The 22,323-nt window shown below is 40.3% G+C and overlaps 1 protein-coding gene across 1 annotated transcript in view; it reads left to right on the top strand.

Moving 5' to 3' along the window:
• Positions 1-11,977, top strand: part of PGGT1B (protein geranylgeranyltransferase type I subunit beta) — a 49,240-nt gene extending 37,263 nt beyond the window's left edge. Inside the window, exons 7-9 of the mRNA XM_026507779.4 lie at positions 1,198-1,382; positions 6,403-6,511; positions 10,546-11,977. Coding sequence (XP_026363564.2) covers positions 1,198-1,382; positions 6,403-6,511; positions 10,546-10,727 — 476 coding nt within the window. The 3' untranslated portion in view covers positions 10,728-11,977. The remainder of the gene's footprint in view (positions 1-1,197; positions 1,383-6,402; positions 6,512-10,545) is intronic.
• Positions 11,978-22,323: the final 10,346 nt, after the last annotated feature.

Genomic DNA, 22,323 nt, shown 5'->3' with positions numbered 1-22,323 from the left:
TAGGTGAAGTCATGATAAATTGGAAATATAAATATTTTCATATTGTTTGGACTTGACAACAAATAGTGCCAGTGGAAAGTGTTGTTTCTTCTCCTTTGTGGAAAATACAGACTTTTCAGTTCCTGAGGAGCGGAATCAGTTTTGCGAGTGTATTGGTTTCCTGTTGCTCCTGTAACATATTGCTGCGGACTTAGGGGTATTCAACAACACAGGCCTGTTCTCTTACAGTTCTGGAAGACAGAAGTCTGTACTGCACTTTACAGGGCTGGTTCCTTCTGGAGGCTCCAAGGGAAAGTCTGTTCCTTTGCCTCTGCCAATTTCTGGTGGCTGCCGACCTTCCCGGCGTGTTGCCAAGTCACTCCAGTCTCTGCTTCACAGTCCCATCGCCACCTCTTCCTGTAATCCCCTCTGCCCCCTTTGTAAGGACACTTGTGGTTGCACTCAGGGCCCACCCAGATAATCCAGGACTCTCCGTCTCAAAATCCGTAGTCACATTTGCAAAGTCCCTTTTGCCATAGGCGATAACATTGACGTGTTCCAGGGATTTGGGCCTGGACTCCCGAATCTTTGCGGCCGTTGTTCAGTCTGCCGCGGGGAATGGGTTCTCTCCGCGTGGTTCCTTCCTGATAGGCTCTTCTCTCCCCGCCTCCAACACCATCTCTCCCTCATCCCTCGCTCAGATTTAGCTTCTTAAATGTTTTAAGCTGAGTAGGTACCATGTCTGCATATCCCCTTCTAGCTTGTCTGTGTTACATGTGAAGACGAGTCTCTGGTCTCAGGCAGAGTGAACCGCAGTTCCCGAGCACTGTGCGGTCTTGGAGGGAATGTCAGACTAGGGTGACCGAGTCCTGGACAGGGAGCAGTCCTCCGTGTTAGTGTGAGCTCTCCCATTAAACGATCTAATTTTGAACACATTCCTTAACCTCCGAAGTCTTTTTTTTTTTTTTCCGTAAGTAAAGTATTTCTTACATCTTTAAATTATTTTAAATTCTTGTCTGTTTGATCAAATTAATATTGAAGACTTCAGTGCCTTGTGGTTATTTTAAAGGTATCATTGTCTTCTAAATTTGCTTTATATTTCTGATTTCCAGAATTATGTAACCATTGTGTTTTGTTTTTTTTCCCTCCAGCCATTTTATACTATTTTCCTGGGTGTCTGATTTGATGTTTGAAATATTGTGTGGTTTCGATTAACAGGAGGCTCGACTTTTTGTGGCATTGCGTCCCTGTGTCTGATGGATAAACTAGAAGAAGTTTTTTCGGAAAAAGAATTGAACCGGATAAAGAGGTGGTGTATAATGAGGCAACAAAACGGTTATCATGGAAGACCTAATAAGCCCGTAGACACGTGTTACTCTTTTTGGGTGGGAGCGACTCTAAAGGTAAGTGAAAGAATAACATTGCGAAACCTAGACTCTGTGTTGATACTAACTGGGCTTTAAAAGGTCCGGTCTTTGTCATGCTCATTAAATACTGTTGAATTTAGGCTGCCGAGTGTTTTCTGTTGCTCTGGCAAAGCTCATCTCTGTGTGGTTTTTCCACAGAATCCAGGTATCTGTTGTGCTGCTTGAAAATGGCCATTCTTCTAAAACTTAAGTGGCCCAGAACATAGATAAGAAAGGATAAGGTGTAAGGCATAAAGGTTGTAAAAATCTTGTTACCAGAACTGACCGGTAGTGTACCTAGAGCAGGGATCTGTCTGAACCTGAGAGCAGTAAAGGCGTTATGGGAAGTTCCTCGTCTTAAAAGATAAACCATGGGTCATTTCTTTGAAAATGGTTTGTGGTTTTTAATTTTTTACTGATTTATCTGTCTAACCCTTCTGTATAGCTTACTGATTGACACATTTGCACATTTCTCTCCATCTCTTACCTTCGACATGCCTCATTTCATAAGCGTATTAACCACTAAATACCCACAAGTTTGCTGTATCTTAAAATTGCCTTTTGCCTTTAAAATGTGTCACCCAAGTCTGATATTCGGAAATCTGACAAAAGTCTGTGTTCATCTTCTATGTAATGTCCTGATTTTTTCTCTTAAATTCTGAAATAAATTCTGAAAACAGAATGATTTAAGATGAAGGCAGTATATGTCCCTCTCTCTCCTCACTCCTAGTGCCGCTTCTCAACTGTACTGCTTTAATTTTTTCAATTATGGAAAATTTCAAACATACTGTAAAGTAGAAGAGTGTAATGAACCCCTGTAGGTCCACAGCTGGACTCACCAGCTTTTATCCCAAAGCCCGCCTCAGTCTTACCCGTATTCCAACTCCCGGCCCTCCCCCTCACTGTATTATTTTAGGGCAGATCCCAGCTACCATTTTTTATATTGTCTGGAAATTTTTCTGTATAGTTCCTAACCAAAAATAATTTTCTAAGAAACAGAACTGTAGTGTCATCATCTTATCTGAAAAATCGGCCATAGTTCCTTGATACCTTTAAATATCTAGTCAGTGATTATATGTATTTCCTTCTGCATCACATCAAGAGGCACATAATCCCTGGTTATCTCCTTTTTCTTTTTTTTTTTAAGATTTTCTATTTATTTGAGAGAGAGAGAGGGAGATGCAGACTCCCATGCTGAGCAGGGAGCCCGATGTGGGACTCAATCCCAGGACCCCCAAATCATGACCTGAGCCGAAGGCAGATGCTTAACCAACTGAGCCACCCAGGCGCCCTGGTTATCTCCTTTTGATCAAAGGGCTCCAGAGCCGTCAAATCTGATTTATCCAGTGTAAAGTCCCCCATCAGCTTTTTATTTGTGATGGCAAAATATACATAATTATGTAAGCTGATAATCAATTATAATTGATATACAAATATCAATTTGTATAACTTGGTGGCATTAATTACATTCACTATGTTATGTAACCCTCACCACTATGTATACCCAGAGCTTTCGTTCTCCTCAGTATAAACTCTGTACTCATTACCGTTCTCCTCTCCCTCTAGTCCCTGGTCATCTCTGTTATACTTTTTGTCTTTATGAATTTGCCTGTTCCTTCTGCATCATTTAAGTGGAATCACACAATGTGTGGCCTTCTATGTCTGGCTTATTTTGCTTATTAGCATAATGCTTTCAAGGTCCATCCATGTTGTAGCATGTATGAACATTTCATTCCTTTTTATGGCTGAGTAATATGCTATTGTATGTTTATACCACGTTTTGTTTATCCATTTATCTGCTGAGGGACATGGGTTATTTCCACGTTTTAGCTGTTGTGAATAAGGCAGCTCTGAACATAGGTGTACGAATAACTGAGTTTGTGTTTTCATTTCTTTCGTGTATTTACCTAGGAGTGGAACTGCTGGATCATATGGTAGTTCTGTTTTGAACTTTGTGAGGTACCGCCATGCTTTCTCCACAGTGAGGGTGTGCGCCATTTTACATTCCTGCCAGCAGAATACCAGGTTCCCTCAACAGCGCTTGATCTGTTTGGATTTGGTTTTTATCATAGCCATCCCAGTGTGTGGTATGAAGCGCTATCTCGTTGTGGTTTTGATTTGCATTTCCCTGATGATCAGTGATCTTGAGCGTCGTTTGATGTGCTTATTGGCCATTTCTGTATCTTCTTTGGAGAAATGTCAATTCAGGTCCTTCACCCATTGTTTTAATCATGTTTTTTGTTCTTCAAGTGTTCTGGATATTAATCCCTTATCAAGATAGATGGCATGCATATAATTTTTCCCATTCTGTGGTTGCCTTTCACTCTGTAGATAACGTCCTTTGATGTACAGAAGTTTTTAATTGTAATCGAGTCCATTTTATCTGGTTTTTTTTTTTGGGCTGCCTGCGCTTTTGATTGTCACAGCCATGAAATCATTGCCAAAGCCAGTGTGGTTAAAGGTTTTCCCTGGTATATTCTTCCAGCAGTTTTACAGTTTTAGCCCTTGAGTTCAGATCTTCAGTTCATTTTGAGTTAATTTTTGTGTGTGGCATAAATTAAGGGTTCAACTTCATTATTCTGCATGTGGACATCCTGCTTTCCCAGGATTGTTGTTGACTCTTCTTTGCCCCATTGAATGGTCTTGGCACCCTTGTGGAAAATCAATTGACCACATACACATGGGTGTTTCTTTTTAATGGGTTCTCACTTCTGTTCCATTGGTCCATGTGTCTGTCCGTATGCCAGTACCGTCCTGATTTAATTCTTGCAGCTTTTGTAGTAAGTTTCAGAGCCAGGAACTGTGAGTCCTTCAACTTTGTTCTTTTTCACCATTGTCTGGCCTTTTCGGGGCCCCTTGCAATTTCATAGGAATTTGAGAATTGGTTTTTCCATTTTTTACAAAAAGGCTATTGCATTGAATCTGAAGATCACTTTGGGTAATATTACTTTTAACAGTTTAAGTTCTCCTGCAGTGAGCATGGGATGTCTTTCCATTTATTTAGATCTTTAATTTCTTTTAGCAGTATTTTGTAGTTTTCAGCATACAAGTCTCTCATGTCCTGGATCAGATTTATTCCTAAATATTTAATTCTTCTTTGTTGTTGTTGTTTGTATTTTCTTTGTTTATTTATTTATTGATCTATTTATTATTAACATATAATGTATTATTAGTTTCGGGGGTACAGGTCTGTGATTCATCAGTCTTACACAATACGCACATACCCTCACCACAACACATACCCTCCCCAGTGTCCATCACCCAGCCACCCGGTCCCTCCCACCCCCTCCACTCTGTAAATATTTAATTCTTTTATATGCCGTTGTAAATGGAATTGCGTTCTTAATTTCTTTTTGGATTGTTGGTGGTTGTTGTATAAAAACCTCATCATGTTTTTTTACAAAATCATTTTAGTAGCCATTGAGGTTAACATGTTTTAATCTGTTACATTGTTCTTTTTGAAGCTCCAAATATCCCATTTTTAGCCAAAGCCTCTTCAAGTAGGCTCTGGAGTCTTTTGGATATGACCTTGGTAGTCTTTGACAACTTTCTGAAGGCAGCCATTTTTAAACATTTTTTAAATTGTTGATTCTTATGGATATCACCATAAGTTTAACTGATTTTTTTTTTGTTTTTAGAAATATTTTCTGTTTTATTTTTTTAAGTAAGTTCTATATCCAACGTGGGGCATGAGCTTACGACCCTGAGATCAAGAGTCACATGCTGTACTGACTGAGCCAGCCAGGCACCCCAGCTTTAAGTGATTTCTTGATTTCTCTGTAGACATTATCTTTGATTCCCAACTATGAAGAATGAAGATTTAGGCTCCCTTTTTTTAAGCAGATTGTTACTGGTTATATATTTTTTAGTCCTGAATCTTTCCTCTTCCACCTTCTAATTCTGTCCTATTACCTTTACTTTTATAATGTCAAGTTAAATAACATTCATATTTTATTTAGTAACAATATTCACATATTTTATGCTTTGCCTATAGGTTGATTCTAAAATTTAAAAACCAAGAATCAGCACTTACTATGATCATGTAAATATTGTTTATTGCTGAACCAAGTACAGTCTTAAGATTAGTTTCTTCTTATGTAATGACCCATATGCCACTTGATGGAAAGTGTTTCTAGCTGATGGATTCTAAAGAGTTTCTTTCCTGTTAATTGTATTGACTAAATTAAAATGAATGAGTAAGTTTCTTATTTGTATCATAATTCTTTTAGGCTTTGTTTTTCTTTTTGAGAAATAATGCTTCTTTTATCACTAATATCTTCTCTGGCTCTTTGATTCATTAACATACTTTCAGCTGCTTTGTGTCTTAACAGAAATTTTTTAACTCTCTTGTCTACTGTTCCACCCCCCCCCACACACACCCTTTCTCATAGTTTGATTTATCCTTTATTTTTTTCTATTTAATGGGATCTTGAGAGAATAAATAGATATCCTAAATCTTAAAGCTACCTAGTTTTTTATGCTAAAATTATATTTGTCTCACCTTTTACCTTTCCTGACTCAAAAGCTAAGGTGTTTTTTTTTTTTTTACTGCTCTCAAATAAAAACTGTCTCTAGTCATCTGGTTAATAATTTCTGTTGCTCTTTTTTGAGATATTTTTGGTTCAAGTTACTACCGGTTTGTAAGTAATAGCTCAAAAGCCTATCATAAGAATTAAAATATGGGTAGATAACATTGTCCTTTTTAAAATGACTGATTAAGTTGAAGGGATTGGCAGAGTTGTGTTTTGAACCTAGCTAAACATGGTGCAACGGGATTAGTTGGGCGTGGTTCAAAGAAGGAAATAGCAAGATCAAGGAAAGGAGAGTAGTTGTGATCAGATGATAAAAATGATAATAATGTGGTTGACTGACAGTTAAGTGCTCAGATCCCCGGAGGCTGGCTTTGAGAACCTTAGCTAAAGAAAAGCATATTTAATTGATGTATATCTGAAAATTGAGCCCAAGGTCAATATGAAAGTTTGATGTCAGTAAATTTATATTTGTCCTGTCATTTCAGCTTCTGAAAATTTTTCAGTACACCAACTTTGAGAAAAACAGAAATTACATCTTATCAACTCAAGATCGCCTCGTTGGGGGGTTTGCCAAGTGGCCAGATAGTCATCCAGGTAATTTATTTTTTGTATGAATCTGGAACAACTTTACTTTTGTTTATTTCTTAAGCAGACCCTCACGCATCTGTTCAGAAAGGGCCTAAGATAGAAAATTCAGCTACAGTTGGAAACTTTACTGTGTTTTCTAAGAAGGTAAATTGTTTAAGTTTAGGGGAAGTTTAGCATGTGGAGGGGTTTAAGGGACGGATTGGATTATCAAGATGTATTGCTATCGTATGCCTTTTTTTCCATGTATTTCACTTACCAGTGTTTTATTTCATTTGAGGCAGTAAGGCAGGTGGTCTGAATGGGCCCCGTCCAAAATAGAGTATCATTTGGTCCATCCAGAATCTTTAGGATTATTAGCTGTCATATCTCTGATTCTGAAGATAGATGTCCCTCACTGTCCATACCTTTGTTCTCTGAATCTCAGCAAATTCAGGTAATTTTTTTAGAAGGATACTTTGCTATCTGAACTCTTATCGTTCACTGCCTAAAACTCAAGAACCAAGTGGATTCAGACAATGTGATATTCATTTTTTTCCAAACTGAGGAATGGCAGAGAAGAACAAAAGACTCTTGGATTTAATAAGTACAGTTGATCCTTGAACCACACAGGTTTGAACTGTGCCTGTCCACTTATAAATGGATTTTTTCGATAAATATTATATTGTACTGTAAATGTATTTTCTCCTCTTAGATGCTTTTAATTTCTAAAGCCAAAGAATATTTTTTTTCCAGTTTTATTGAGAAATCACTGACTTACGTCTGTGTGTAAGTTGAAGGCACACAGCGTGATGGTTTGATGTATGTCTGTTGTGAAATGGCTACCAGAGTGGGCTCAGCTAGCACCCTTCTTCTCATAGAGATACAGAAGAAAAGGAGAAAATAGTAAAGGGCAAACAATTTATTTTTGTGATGAGAAATCATAGGGTTAACTTTCTTAACGCGTTTCCTGTATATCGTACAGCGTATGAGCTGTAGTCCTCATATTGTGCACTACGCCCCCAATACTTATTTATTAGTGGAAGTTTGTGCCTTTTTACCCCCTTCCTCCAGCTTCCCCTCCCCCCGCCCCCATCCCAGCTAAGCAGGTCCGATCTCTTTTTTTCCTATGAGTTTGGTTTTTTTGTTTTCATTGTTTAGATTCTACATGTAAGTGAGATCACACAGTATTTGTCTTTGCCTGACTTACTGCACTTAGCATTACGCCTTCAGGGTCCATCCATGTTGTTGCAAATAGGATTTTCTCATTTTATGGCCGACTCATGTGCCATTGCATGTGTGTATGCCACGAATTCTTTATCCATTCATCCATCGATGGACACGTAGGTTATTTCTGTATCTTGGCTATTGTGCATAATTCTGCTGTGAACATGGTATAGATACCATGTTAGTGTTTTCATTTCCTTTGGGGATATTACTGGATTGTATGGTAGTTCTGTTTTTTAATTTTTTGAGCCTTCTCCATACTTTTTTCCATAGGGGCTGTACCAATTTACATTCCCACCAACAGTGCACAGGACTCCCTTTCTCCACATACACGCCGACATTTGTTATTGCTTGTCCTTTTGATGATGACCGTTCTAGCAGGAGTGACATAGTGTCTCGCCGTGGTTTTAATTTGCATGTCCCTCGTGGGTATTGATGTCGGACATTTATTCATGTACTGGTTGGCCTTTTATATCTTCTTTGGAGAAAGAGCTATTCAGATCCTTTGCCCCTTTTTCAGTTGGATTACTTGTTTTTGTTTTTGTTTTTTTCCTGTTGGGTTATAGGGTTCTTCTTGTTTTTTTTTTTTTTTTTTTTACGTTCTAATTTCTAAAGCAAAACAATATTTTTAAATTTCGGTATGTGTAACCATAGCTATAAATATGTTAGAGCAGTACCTCAAGAAGACTGAGAATTGTCTAGATGACATTGTTTTTCATCAGGGCTTGTACTATTTTAACAAATAATGTATTATTTAAAAAAATAGGAATAGAGAAATGACAGTATCTTGGAAAGCACGTCTGGCATAAACATACTTGAAACACATTCTGAGTATTTACAGTAGATTTTTTTAAAGATTTATTTATTTATCTTAGAGAGTGAGCAAGGGCTAGTGGGGGGAGGGGGCCGAGGGAGAAAATCTTCAAGCAGACTCCCCGCTGGGTGCAGAGCTGGGACGGGCCTGAGATTATGACCTGAGCCAGAATTAAGAGTCGGATGCTTAACCGACTGAGCCACCCAGGTGCCCCTCAGTAGATTTTTTATTTTTAATTCTTGAAGCTTTTTTCTAGCACTTAGTTGCTAACCTTAATATTTGTGTAAATACTCGGATGTAATATTTTTTACAGATATGGTAAAGTGTCTTCAGAACCAATAAACCGCAGAGCATAGAAAGTCTGTGTGTCATAAATTGAGTTTATGTGGAAAGACCTGTTTAACCGGGCCTTTGGGAAAGTCGTTTTTTGAGAGTCTTTAAAATTAGCTTATTCTTGGTTCTAGTAAATTTAGTAGCAGATTTGACACAAAGCAGTTTTATATACATTCACAGAAGAAACTTATGAAAAGAATGAACTTTTATTATGAAGAAACTATATATTTCAGCATTTGATATGCTTGAATACCCCTACAGATAAGGAAGTTAAAAAAAAAAAAAAAGCTTTGACATTTGAAGCAATTGAGTTCTGGTTCATTGGCTTTTACAAAAAGCTTTTTGAGAAAAAAATGTTTTATTTTTACATTACGTGGAAAGTAGAAGATCCTATTTTATGTTGTTTTGGATGGATTTTTATTTCTCTTTCAGTTGAATTTTTTCCTAGAAAAGTTTCCTCATTTCTAGTCAATAAAATATAATGTTGCTTTGTGTCTTCTGTAATTTTAGAATAACTACACGGAAAATTTCATGGTACAGGGGAACTCAGATTTATTTTTTGTGGTCTGAAAATGAGAGAAAAGTGAGCCCGAAGAAACCTAAGCATTCTCTTGTGAAGACATGAAAGGGGATTGACATGGGCCTCCATTAGTGATATGACTTTTTCACAAATAATCTTGACTAAGCACAACTAGCTGTCCCTCCCTTTTGCAAAGTAAATGGTACTCCTATAAGTAAAATTTTCTGTTTAGTTCTTCTGACAGAGGTTGCGTCCCCAAGGTGTTCTGAACTTCAGTAGCTCTTGAGGCCATAAATGATGGCCAGTACAAAGTAGGAAGAATGCTTGATGGCTGCAAGATCTGTTTTTTGTCGTATGCCCGTAACTGCAGAGCTCTGAGCTCCTCAGAGTCCGTATAAGGCTGTCCAGAAGGCAGCAGCCACGTGATTTCTGCGGCCACTTGAATGGAGGAGGGTCGCTGCCCCCCCCCCCCCCCGAAAGACTTTGGGAAACAGTAGTGAGGCCAGTATCGAAGAAAGGTTACGGTATTTATAACCACAGAGAATGTGAGTTTGTTTTTACTGTCAGGTCAGACATTTTTTGGATGACTGACATTCCCCTAAATAGGAAAACTAAATTTGGTACAGCATTCCACAGCGGATTATTCTGTTTGGGCATCTTTCGCCGGACACAGTACTGTAGTGGTACTGGTTACGGAAATGTCAGAGGTAAAACTTAGTGGGGAGGGGTATTGCTACTTAGAGTCAGAGGTTTATTTTCATTTTTCAGGAAAATTTTTCCTTTTATAATACAGAGCTAAAGCGCCTTATTTCTGTATTCCGTAGTAGGCAAAGGGGGAGCCCCCTAAGTGAGACGTCTTGTATTAGTGCTACTCTACTTTGTTTTTTAATCACAGAGGGTGTTGGAAATGTCACCTTTTCATTTGAGAACAGTTTTCCTTTGTTAATGATATTTTCTTGGATAAAATATCTGATTTCGATCATCTGGGTTTTTTTTTTTTAATTGGTGTTTTGAGACTTTGAGAAAGTACATGTTTCAAAACCTGTATTTAACATTTTTCTAAATTTAATTTTAACGTGATGGACTAATAGATACGTAGCTACAGTGCTTTGCAGCATGTGCAAATAAGAGTGCCTGTTATGATAAAAAAAAAAAATACCTCGTTTTCAGATGCTTTGCATGCATACTTTGGGATCTGTGGCCTGTCACTAATGGAGGAAAGTGGAATTTGTAAAGTTCATCCTGCCCTGAATGTAAGCACACGGACTTCTGAACGCCTGCGAGATCTCCATCAGAGCTGGAAAACCAAGGACTCCAAACAGTGCCCAGAGAATGTGCACATCTCCACATGACTGACTTCATTTAGGTCGGGAGGGCGGGGCGTTTGTAGCATAACTGTAGCTCAAGGTTAAAAGCCATGTATAACCAAGCGTGCTCTTTCTTTAAGAGGTAGAGTCTCACAATCCCATCTCGTGCCGGTGTCACTTTGGAGCGTGGTCTTGAGCCAGTAACCTTTATACTGGGCTTCAAGAAGATCTTTGTTGAAGCTTGAACCACAGTGGACTCTGTTGCGGTTCTTAAATGTTTATACTGTATTTCTAAGAAGTTCTTTGAGGCAAATTAACTATATGTATGTAGGTTATCTTTTTAAAAAGCTCTTCAGTACAAGTTGTATCATACTCTAAAATGGACACAAATCTTTAAAACAAGTTTACAGTTCACATAGCATTGATCATCTTTGGGTGAACACCTAGTGATTTAAAAAGCCTGATAGCTGATGGTAGAAAATTGCTTTAATGAATTAAGTATCTAGATTCTTCTTTGAGAACAGATGATTCCCTAGTTTTTAAAAGGAAAAATGACTTATTTTGTCTGATTAAGTGTGCCAGTTAAACTTATGTGGCCTATATAAATGAGATTAACTTCATAGCAAGGATGAATAGGCTTAACTAATACAGTAATTTTCTAAAGGGACATTGATTTAAGGAGACTATTATGTAATTGAGGGAAAATAATTTAACTGTATGTGATTGTGAATGAGAACGTTTTGTGCCGTGTGGGTCATTTATTTAGATGTTGCGAGGGTGAATAACAGTTGTGTTTGATTGTAATTTCATTAGTTGCTTTTTCTTCTTTCTGGGGAGAAAAATGTTTGTCTAGAAGGAAAGAGACATTTAGTGGTTTTGTTTATTTTTCTGAAATATGTGATATTGTAAATTACACTTGTACTTTTATAACGGAGTTATTTTTAGCCATTTGAATTTTTTTTTTTTTTAGTTTGTTGCCTCCAGTGTGTTAGTGGTTCTGATTTCAAAATGACAGTTTTCTAATTTTTTCAAAGTAAATAAGTAAAACTCTCAGTAAAAAACCAGAACCACTAAAGTAAACTTAATGGTGCAGCTCCATACATGGTCATTTATATTTTTATATTTTCAGGTAAGTGGAAGGGAAATGTTCTATTTAGGGGTTAAAGACTGGGGTGTTGCTTTTTTCTTTTTGTTTTCTTCATTCTGTGAACTAGCTAACTGTAAAGGAAATAGTGTAAAAACTCATCTTCATTAGTAACCAGTTTATCAATAAATCTCATCCATCACTTGTTGAATGACGTTCAAAGATGTGAGACATGTACTAAAATGGAGAAGAAAATCTCTTCACTGAAGGAGCTGGGTTTAAGTTAAGTCTTGGTGATAATAAATGTTGAATTATTCTACAACTATCAGTATAAAAACTAAATTACTAGTATTACTGTTTAGGAATTATAATATTTAAATTTTAATTTCTTTCCTAAATTTGAGGGGAAAATGCCCTTAAATAATGGTCCCTCGAAAGGGTAATCTGGTATGTGCTTGGAGAAATGATTCATTTGTTGTTGGCATCCTTAGTTTTAAAACTCCTCTTGCCAAAGTCAACTTTATTATTTTTTTAATTAGAAATAAAAGCCGTTTTCTGATTGTGGGGAAAATATAAGCTTAACAGCAGATGTTATCTTTCAACGAGTTATTTCAGTTGCTTCTATTTAAATCCTGGCAAATTAAGACATCCCTATCTCAAACTAAGTCACTTCCTAGACATCGGGAGTTAAAATAGCATATATGGAATGGCTTTAGAGCTATTATAAAAAAAAAAACAAAACCAAAACCCAGATTGTTTTTCCTGAATTGCCGCTAGCGGTTAGAAGGTAAGAAAGTTAGTAATAACAGTAACCGTATCCGTAAATGGAAGAGAATTCCAAGTTTAAAAGTATTTCATAAAACTACTCAGAAATATTTCCTAACTGATTGTATGATTTAATAGCATAAGATTATAAATTACAGTATGATTCTAAACGGTACATGTGTGAGGGACCTTTTTATGAAGTCTTGTGGCCCCGTGAGTGCCGACCAAAACACAGGCCAGGGAACTGCAGAGAGACGACTCTTGTTTCTAAACAGTTATTTACAAGAGCAGTATTTATTAATAAACTAAATTATAAGTAATATTTCATATACTTACTCCTGGCAGTGGTATTATAACAAGCAGGGAAGTAGGAAGTCCAAAATCTCAAATAGCTCTGTGTTCCACCCCCACCCTCATTATGGTATTTTTCAAAGTTAGTAGGAGAAGCTTGAAAACAAGATTAATCAGGTCATACGACACACTTCAGTGTATTCGTCATCTCCGGTATTTTAGATTTGACCTGTAATATGTGTACATTTTTCTCAGATCTTCAAATAGTTACTATTTAATTTCAGTTCACATAGAGGTTTTGCTTACAGTGGCCCATAGTTTGGAAACGGTCGGACCTGATGATATTTGAGAGTCGGTGAAGTAAGGAGGTGCTCTGGAGTCTGATGACTTGGGTTTAAATCCCAGATCTGCAAGTTCAGCAGTGTGATCTTGGACCCTAACTTCCCCATCCATAAAATGGGGGGTCAGAGGGGGTACGCCAACTCCTGAGGATTTTTGAGGATGAAATGAGATAATGTGTGTAAAGCACTTGGCATAGTACCTGAAATACAGTAAATTCCTAATTGTGATTTATGACGGTCATAACCGTCATAAAATGATTGTTATTAAAATTTCTCTTCTGTAATAGAGATCCCACAGGGGTTAAGCTCGCGGACGATGATGGCAATAGTGTACTTTCTGAACCTTCCAGTAAGAATACAGAATAACCAGGGTAGCCCCAGACCCTGCTCTGCAAAACTAGGTGACTGTTGTCCCCATGAACTTGAAAGTACAAGTAAGGAAGGACAGACCACTGGCCGACGTAGTTTTAGCATCTGCGTGTGGGGACAGGGAGAGCAGGCAGCTGTGTTCTGACAGCCCCCCGTTTCTCAGCCAACTGGCAGGGGGCCGTCAACAGAAGCTGGGACTGGGCAGGCTTCGTTCGGCAGATTGCATTTGCGAGGGAGGATCACAGCAGCGTAGCAAGGTCTGACGAGTGTGCTGACGCAGTCTGGGCTCAGTGCTGTAGGTGTCTCAGAGCTGAGGAGAAACTGCTAGAATTAGAATTCCAGCTTGACAGGACAGGTACGGTAAGGACAAAGAGGAGAGAAAGTCCAGGTAAACGTTGGCAAGGAAGGTCAATAGCGATGTCCTGTCAGTCGCTTTGTCAAAATGAAAATGGTAAAGCTTTAGGGCAGTGGAGCTAAGAAGAGTCATCGTAGAGCACACCCCTCCTTAAAAAGTACGGGAGAACTGTCTTCGGAAGAAAAACCCAAAACAAAACTGTGAGATTACAATCAAATCTCATTCAGAAGTTAGAAGAAGTAAGAGAATAAGCAAGCCAGCATCCCCAAAGACGGTGAGAGCACACCAGAAAGACATGACCACAAGACCGACGAAAACCTCATTTTTTTTTTTAAAAGCAGTTATGACAGGAGACTTATAGTATTTAGCACTGTATCATTAAAAATGGGAGAAGCTGAAAATTACACAACCGAGCCTTAAAAACTGGAGGAAAAAAGCAAATCGGAAGAAAACATTGGAAGGAATTCCTAAAAAAGAGGAAGGGAGCGAACTTAAATAAATAGACAAACCACCAGCTAACCCATTCAAGAAAAAAGAGAGGCTGCAGAAATGCACATTGACATGACAATGGGAGAAATAACCACAAACCAGGAAATTTTTCAAAATTATAAGACCAATTTTATATAACAAATTAGAAAAATGCAGATTGCCAGGATTTACCCTTGTAGACACAGAAATTTAAAAAGAACCAATTATCATAGAAGAAACTAATAAAGGAGTCCTTACCAAAAAAAGTGTCAGGCCTTGATGGTTTCACGGGATTTCTACTAAACCTTTAAGATTAAATAATCTCAATGTTGTTGATAACAATTCCAGAAGCTAGAAAAAGAATCCTGAACCTCAAAAGTGCCAAAAAAAATTTTTTTAAGACTTCTGAATTGATTTGTAAAGTGAATACAATAGCATTTCCAAAACTTGGCAAAAGACTGTACCAAAGAGAAAGTTATAGATCACTCAGAAATATCAGTGCAAAAACCTTAACAGTGTATTAGCAAACACTCCAACAGCACTTTAAAAAAGTAATAAATCATGATAAAGTTGGGTGTATTGTAGGAATGCAAGGATAATTCAACAGTGGACAATCCATTAATATCCATCATGTTAGAAGAGTTAAGGAGAAACTCATTCTCCATTTTTCAGAAAAGGCATTTGACGGAATTGAGCATTCAGTTCATGCTGAATGTACCCGAAAAACAGAAACTGATGAGTAATTCATTCACATCGGACCTCTGCCCAAGCGTCTTCCTGTTAAAAGAGGATTTCCACGCAGTGAAACAAGACGTGCCCCTCTCTCTCTCCACCACTTACCATTGTGTTGGTTTTAGCCAATGCAGTTTGACAAAGCCATGTGAATTTCATGGAAAGGAGGCCGTATGTGCAGCTCTGCATTTATATCTGGAAAACCCGAAGACATTTGTTGAAAAACTATAAGAGAACCTACCAAAGTAGCGATGACAAATACACATTCAAATATCATACTTGCACGTAAGTATCAGCACTCGCCAGACACAAGAGTGCATGTAACTCTGATTCCATTTAAATGAAGTTGAAAACAGGCAAAACTTACTGTAGGTGTCAAAAATCAGCATCCGTTTTCAGTCACTACCCCCCTCCCCAAAGGTACGCACTATCACGACTAAATCGCCATCGGTTTCGTCTGTTTTTAACCTTTGTGTGAGTGGAATCGTATACGTTATTTTTCATCTGGCTTCTTTAGCTCAGCAAGACTGGGGAGAGTACAAGGCAGCTTCTGTGGTGCTGATTACATAGGTGCATTCATTTTTTGACTACTTACCAAGCTATACACTTAATGATTTGTGCGCTTTTCTGTATGTATAATTACAGTTCAATAAAAATGTTTACTAAAAAGGATAAAAGACTATCTATCTACGCAAACCTAGTTAGAAGATGCCCTTGAAGAGAAGACCCCTTTTATGATTACAAAAAGAAACTTACGTGTAAACCTTTTTAAAATAAACTTTATGTTTTCAATCTCTACACCCAATGTGGGGCTCTAACTCACGAACCCGAGGTCAAGACTCGCACGTTCTCCCGACTGAGCCAGCCAGGTGCCCCTATGGGGAAAACTAAAAAAAAAAAAAAAAAACTCTTGATAGAAAATTAGAATTTAACAATTAAAAAGATGTATCATATTCTTAAGACTGGACATGAAAACATGTTTTTCTCCCAATAAAAATGGTCATGTTTGCTTCTATTTGAGAGAACATCCAAGAAAAGCTATGGAAACTGAAAAGAATGAGAAGGACTAGCCCTACCGGACATTAAAACACACTATTATTAAATCATAATTAAAAGTTTGGTATTGGCACATGAAAAGGACAGAGGAGAGATTCCAGGAATGGACCCAATGGTAGCCATACAATAAAGGTAGCATCTCAACTCAGTGAGAAAATGAACTTTTTTTCTTATTGTTGTTTTTTTAAAGATTTTATTTTTACATAATCTACACCCAACGTGGGACTTGAACTCAAAACCCCAAGATGAAGAGTCGCGTGCTCTACCCACTGAGGCTGCCAGGCCCCCTGAGAAGATGAACTTTTAAAATAAGTCGTATGGGAATGACCAGTGATTGATTACTCCGATAACTACATATATTGTTAAAGAATTTATAGCTTCTTTCACTTTGAGCCTTTTTTTTTTACAGTGAACATTTATTGTTCTTTTAATTTAAAAAATATGAAAAACAGTGATAGTCCTCACCCCACCCCACTCCCAACCTATAATTCCTGAAGTTAATAATCACCACTGTTGTATAAATCTTCAATCCTTTCATCCCTCTCCTTACACGTGTATGTTTCTATATCTGTATTATTTAAGCTCTGGTCTTTCCAACACTACACACATACGTACACAATTACATAGGGGTTGACATATAAACATGAGATACGATATATTAGGTATTGTAACTTGTTTCCATTCAGTGATACATTATGAATGTCTTTCAATATCCACACTTTGTTTTCAACAGTTGTGTAATATTAACAGTATTAGCATTATGTTGCGTAAATGTATCATGATTAGTATCTTATTTCTCACAACTACAAAAATATTGCTGTAAGATCCTTGAAAATGTATCATCGTCTCCTTGGGTGACTCCTCCAGCTAAATTTATGGATGTGGAATGGCTGGGGCAAAGAGTATGCATGTTTTAAGTTCCAACAGCTTTTCCGGAAAAAGACATTGTTTTCAAAGACTGTGCTGGGACATGCTTCCACCTTGATACTGAGATTTTAAATACCAGAAAATAATCTTCTGATAATAAAATACCATCTTGTAATTCAGAATCGTGGCATGGGAAAAGACCTTAGTGGCTTCATTCCTCACCCTCATCTTAAAAACTATAAATCTGAGGCCCAAAGATGGAAGATCTCATGCAAGATCATGTATGCACCATATTCGTAGATAAGAGCGTATCTATCTCTAGAACATATCATTTATCTACATATAGAGACATGGAAGACAGAGATAGATGTGTTTTCTAACATAAAGTCTGCGGCAGCGCTTTCCATCTCCAGGACGGGCAATCTCTCCCGCAGTGGCATTCCTTTGACCGAGGTATGTGTCCTCTCACCCACTGTCACATTTTTCCAGATGTCCAATTCTAATAACTTCATTGAGGCTCCCAAGGCTTTGACTAAGGGTCACCATTAAAAGTGTACGTGAGATTCCCTGAACTGACATGAGGCTGTTCTCCACCGTGGACGGAGCTGGGTGGTGATGGGTGCACGGGGCCTCTTCATAACTGGCTCACAACCTACTGTGAGCCTCTGAACATTTCCAGAAGTTTTTTAAAGTGTCTGTGAGAACATGAAAGGCATGTAAAATTCACTGGAGGACCTCCAAGCCCCTTTTGCTTTCCTGTAATCCTAGATGTGCAAGCCAGGCAGCTTGGTAGGGCTTTGCGAAGTCTCTGAGGAGTAAGAGAAAATCACTAAAAGAATCCATGTGATAAAGTACAGAAGTCGCTTGCCTGAATGTTAATGGATTTTCACCTTGCGTTTGAATTTCAGCGGTTGCCTTCCACACGAGAATATCCACCAGCGGTATTCTGCCACAGAGTATCTTCTTTTCTGCTACAGAAGGTACTGTAGAAAATTATTCAGTGGTTAAATTATAGAGACATGCGTAGAAGCAGCAGCATTCAGGTAATACCTTTTACTTTTATGACTTGGTACTGATTTTAACACTTCTCATTCAGGGACGTTTGACTCTTTCCAACTTACGGGTGTTGCTGTGAACGTCATATATATATTTACCTGTGGGATTTCTAGCAGGCAATTTCTGGATTAAAGGATGCGTACTGAAAAAGTATTGGTAGTTACTGTTAAATTGGATCCAAAAAGAGGGGCGCCTGGGTGGCACAGCGGTTAAGCGTCTGCCTTCGGCTCAGGGCGTGATCCTGGCGTTACGGGATCGAGCCCCACATCAGGCTCCTCCGCTATGAGCCTGCTTCTTCCTCTCCCACTTCCCCTGCTTGTGTTCCCTCTCTCGCTGGCTGTCTCTATCTCTGTCGAATAAATAAATAAAATCTTAAAAAAAAAAAAAAAGAGGGTAGCCATTCATAAGCTCCCCAACAGGAGATGGGACTGCCTCTTCCTCATATCTTCTGCAGCGCTGCATAGTATCAGTCTTAAAGTTTTCCCGTCCTGCACAGGAAAAAAAATCGGCGTTCCCTTGTTGATACAACAGTACATGTAGCCGGCAAGCCCTGCTAAGTTTGGGGGAGGTTGATGTGTGCCCTAAGAGTCAAGGCTCCTTGTTCCATGTGTGTAAGAGTGAGATCAGAATAATGAGATCAGAATAACGTGTCTCCATCAGCGTAGGCTTTTAGCAATGGTTTTCAAAGTGTGTGGCCTGCGGACTGGAGCGATGGCATCATCTAGGAACTTTTAGAAATGCAAATCCTCTGGTCGCACTTGAGACCTGAATCAGAAGGGGGTAGGGTGGGAAGGAGCAGCCGTCCATGTTTTAACAAGGCCTCTGCGTGGTTCTGCTGCGCTGTCGAGTTTGAGAACCAGTCACTGATGTAGAAAAAGCAACTTGGGCAGGAGAAGCAAATGAGAACCCCGTAAGTAATTGTAAATATCATTTTTAAAAGACAGGTGTTATTTTTTTTTTAAGTTTTATTTATTTAAGTAATCTCCGCACCCAACATGGGGCTTGTACTCAAGACCCCAAGATCAAGTCGCATGCTCCACCCACTGAACCAGCCAAGCGCCCCTAAAAAGATAGGGGTTTGAGTCAGCAGTAAGCTCAGTATGTTTCAATAACGTGATCTTCATTCCCAGCCCAAAAAGTTGATACTTTTTGGTATCACAAAAAGTCTTTGTGTGTGGTAGCAAATGCAGTTAATGCTCAGATGTGCAAAGAAAACATTCCTTTTCTCAAATGGACCCAGTCCTCCTTTGCCGATAACTTCGGCTCTCGGGGTAGGGCAGGCCCGGGCGTGGGGCCATTTATATCCCTCAACCGACAGTTTCAGTCTTGGCTGACATCAGTGGTTGCTTCTTACTGGCCGGATATATGTGCCACCTGGAGGTTGACGGGGTCTCTCTTGCAGGTTGCTGCTCTGATCCGGTCCCTCACCTGGTGCCCCCTGAGTGTCTGCTGGTCTAATGTGTCCATTCCAGGTGTGTCACTGCCGTTTGCCTCTGAGGACACCGTCCCAGCACCGTGGCCTCTTCGCTGTCAGGCCAGTCCTCGATCTGTATGCCCAAATCTCTGTCCCCATTTCGTATTATCTAGCTCCCTCCCCTCCCATTTCAGTGCTGGACGTGGAGCTAAGGTGAGTGTGTTTCTTCTAGGACTCAGCCTCTTGGAGACTCTACCTGGGGAAGCAGGTCACAAGGCCACCCCATGACCCCACGTGTAAATATCTAAGAGTTACAAAGCCAGCTTAGAAAATTACAATGTTCTTCCTGGGTGACAAAGACACATAATGACAGATTTGGAAAAATAGCAGGCCGTACAAGTCACTGTGAATAATACAAATCCATAATTAACGTCAGTTTCCACCCTGGGCCACGGTCTGGCAGTGGTGGTTGCTGACCTGGAACAGAGTGGACCGCGTGCAAAGCTTTTTCCCTGGACTGCTGGTTGGTCAGTCCTGGCCTCCTGCAGCCCCTGGGGAGAGCCACAGAGCAGCATGGGCTTTCTCCTCTTATTTTATGTATTTAGTTTTTAAGTGAACTCTGCCCAACATGGGACTTGAACTCACAATCTCGAGATCAAGAACTGTATGCCCTACCTACTAAAGCAGCCAGGGACCCCAGCTTTTCTTCTTGCAGGGGGTATGGGGGCAGCGCTTTGCCCACCTGCACCCTCTCCATCTGAGATGCCACACGGTCTGAGTCAGGCCATCTTTGCTCCCATGTCCCCAGCCTCCTACCTCACCAACATCACCCTTTCAGGTGCCTCCGAGGAACGTGGCCTGGAAGGCCGGGCTCAAATGTAGAAATCTGGGCCTCCTCGGAGTTCCTGGCCTGTGTCCGGCCCTCCTCTCCCTCTCCTAGGTGCCCTCCCACACCTTGAGAAGCTTCCCTCCATCACATCCTGGACGTGGGGTACACACCCTGACGAGCACGGTCCAAAAAGTACGCAAGGAAGAAGCCTGTGCAGAGCCAGGAAGCGGGTTCAGGTAGGAGCTCCAGGATCTTTGGTACCTGGAGCATGGTCTAGAAAGGGGCCTCACTGGTTCCTCATCTTATGGGAGTGTTGGGACGGGGTCCCCTAAAGTGCGGGGGGGGGGGGTTGATCTCAGGGCGGGGCGGTACTGGCAGACTGCCAGCCCCCATGTTCATGCCTGTTGGGACCTTGGGCATCCTGTCACCTCCACTCCTCTGTCCCTGCCTTCCACCCTTTCCACACCATCCCGGGGCTGGGGCGTCTGTGGCAGGGCCTGGCCTTTCTTCACTTCCCGGGTGCTCTCTGCCACTGACCTGACGTGTTCATTAGACTTGTAGGAAATCTGGAAAATCCTCTTCCCACGGGACAAAAGCCTGGCTTTAGGATTCTCGTTTTGGCGTCACCTCAAAAGCTGCCCCTTTCTTCCCCTTTCTCCACACCGAAATACTCTAAACCTTTCAAAGCAAATGAGTGCCTCTGGAGAAACAGGAAATGCCAAGGCAGATGCATTAAAATGTTTCAGAGTCGGCTGGAACGAGGGGCAGAGGTGACACGAGCGTGGTCTGTACTGTCAGGACACCACAGTCCCTTCAGGCTACCGTACATTCGAAAGGTCAGAGGTGGGAAGATCAGGTTTTGGGGGAAGGGGTAGGAAGCAGGGAAAAAATAGCTATTTGTCATATTCAAATATACAAAGGGCTGTTCTGTGGAAAGAGGTTAGCAGATTCATTGGCAACTCCAGGATTTCTCTTACTGATGGCAGGGCCATCAGCAAGCAGGTGAGGCCTGGAGGACTTGCCTGGAAGGAGATTTGCATATCATTTGTGCTCTGTTTATTTACTAGGTATTTATGTCAGGTTGCTTTAGAGGAAGCAGGTGAAGAGTCAGGTCAGTCTTAACCGTACACTCTGGCTCCCTCAGTCACGGCTGCTGCAAACTCGAACCACACCAACAAATAACACTTGTGGAGTAATGGAATTAATACAGGAATAGCTATGTGAGAAGCCTACAGAACTTGGGGGCACGGGAAGCCGGACCAGGAAGCCCCAGTAAACTTCCTGGTGGTGGAGAAGGGGAGGCTCGGCGGGAAAGCAGGAATGGAGCGCAGGTCCACAGGCTGGCAGGGCACAGCGAGACCCACTTGCAGATGGCATTCAGTCTGGACAGGGCGGCGTTTATTTTTTTCTAATAGTCTTTTTTTTTTTAAGATTTTATTTATTTATTTGACAGAGAGGGCACAAGCAGGGGGAGCAGCAGAGGGAGATGGGGGAGCAGCAGAGGGAGGCGGGGAAGAACACTCCCCACTGAGCGAGGACCCCGATGCGGGACTCGATCCGAGGACCCTGAGATCATGACCTGAACTGAAGGCAGCCGCTTAACGGACTGAGCCACCCAGGCACCCCCGGACAGGGCGGTGTTTAACATTTATTTCCCTAAAAAGCAAGCATTTAGATTTCTGCTCTGAACAAACTGCGTTTTCAGAGCAAACAGAGTATCCTCATTGGTGAGGGGAAGTTCTCTTTTTCAGAAAAAAACGCTCAGGACATGTAGGAAGAATAGTGGGGGTTAAAAAGAACTGTTTTGCAAATGCTAATGAGGTCTGGGCCACAGGCATCACTGGATACCATAACCGGTAGGAAAGAAGTGGATGGAGAGCTTTACAGTGGAAGGCCAATGCCAGCGCCTGGGTCCCTCAGCCTCCGAGAGAACAGGTGGACATTACGTGCCTCCCGGTATAATGCTCTCTGAGGTAAAGAGTATTATCTATGAGTATTGCTGCCCAAAAAAGTC

This window comes from Ursus arctos, unplaced genomic scaffold (assembly GCF_023065955.2).
Source record: "Ursus arctos isolate Adak ecotype North America unplaced genomic scaffold, UrsArc2.0 scaffold_5, whole genome shotgun sequence".
In the NCBI taxonomy this organism is placed as follows: domain Eukaryota; kingdom Metazoa; phylum Chordata; class Mammalia; order Carnivora; family Ursidae; genus Ursus; species Ursus arctos.
This window is presented reverse-complemented; position numbering and strand designations above follow the sequence as displayed.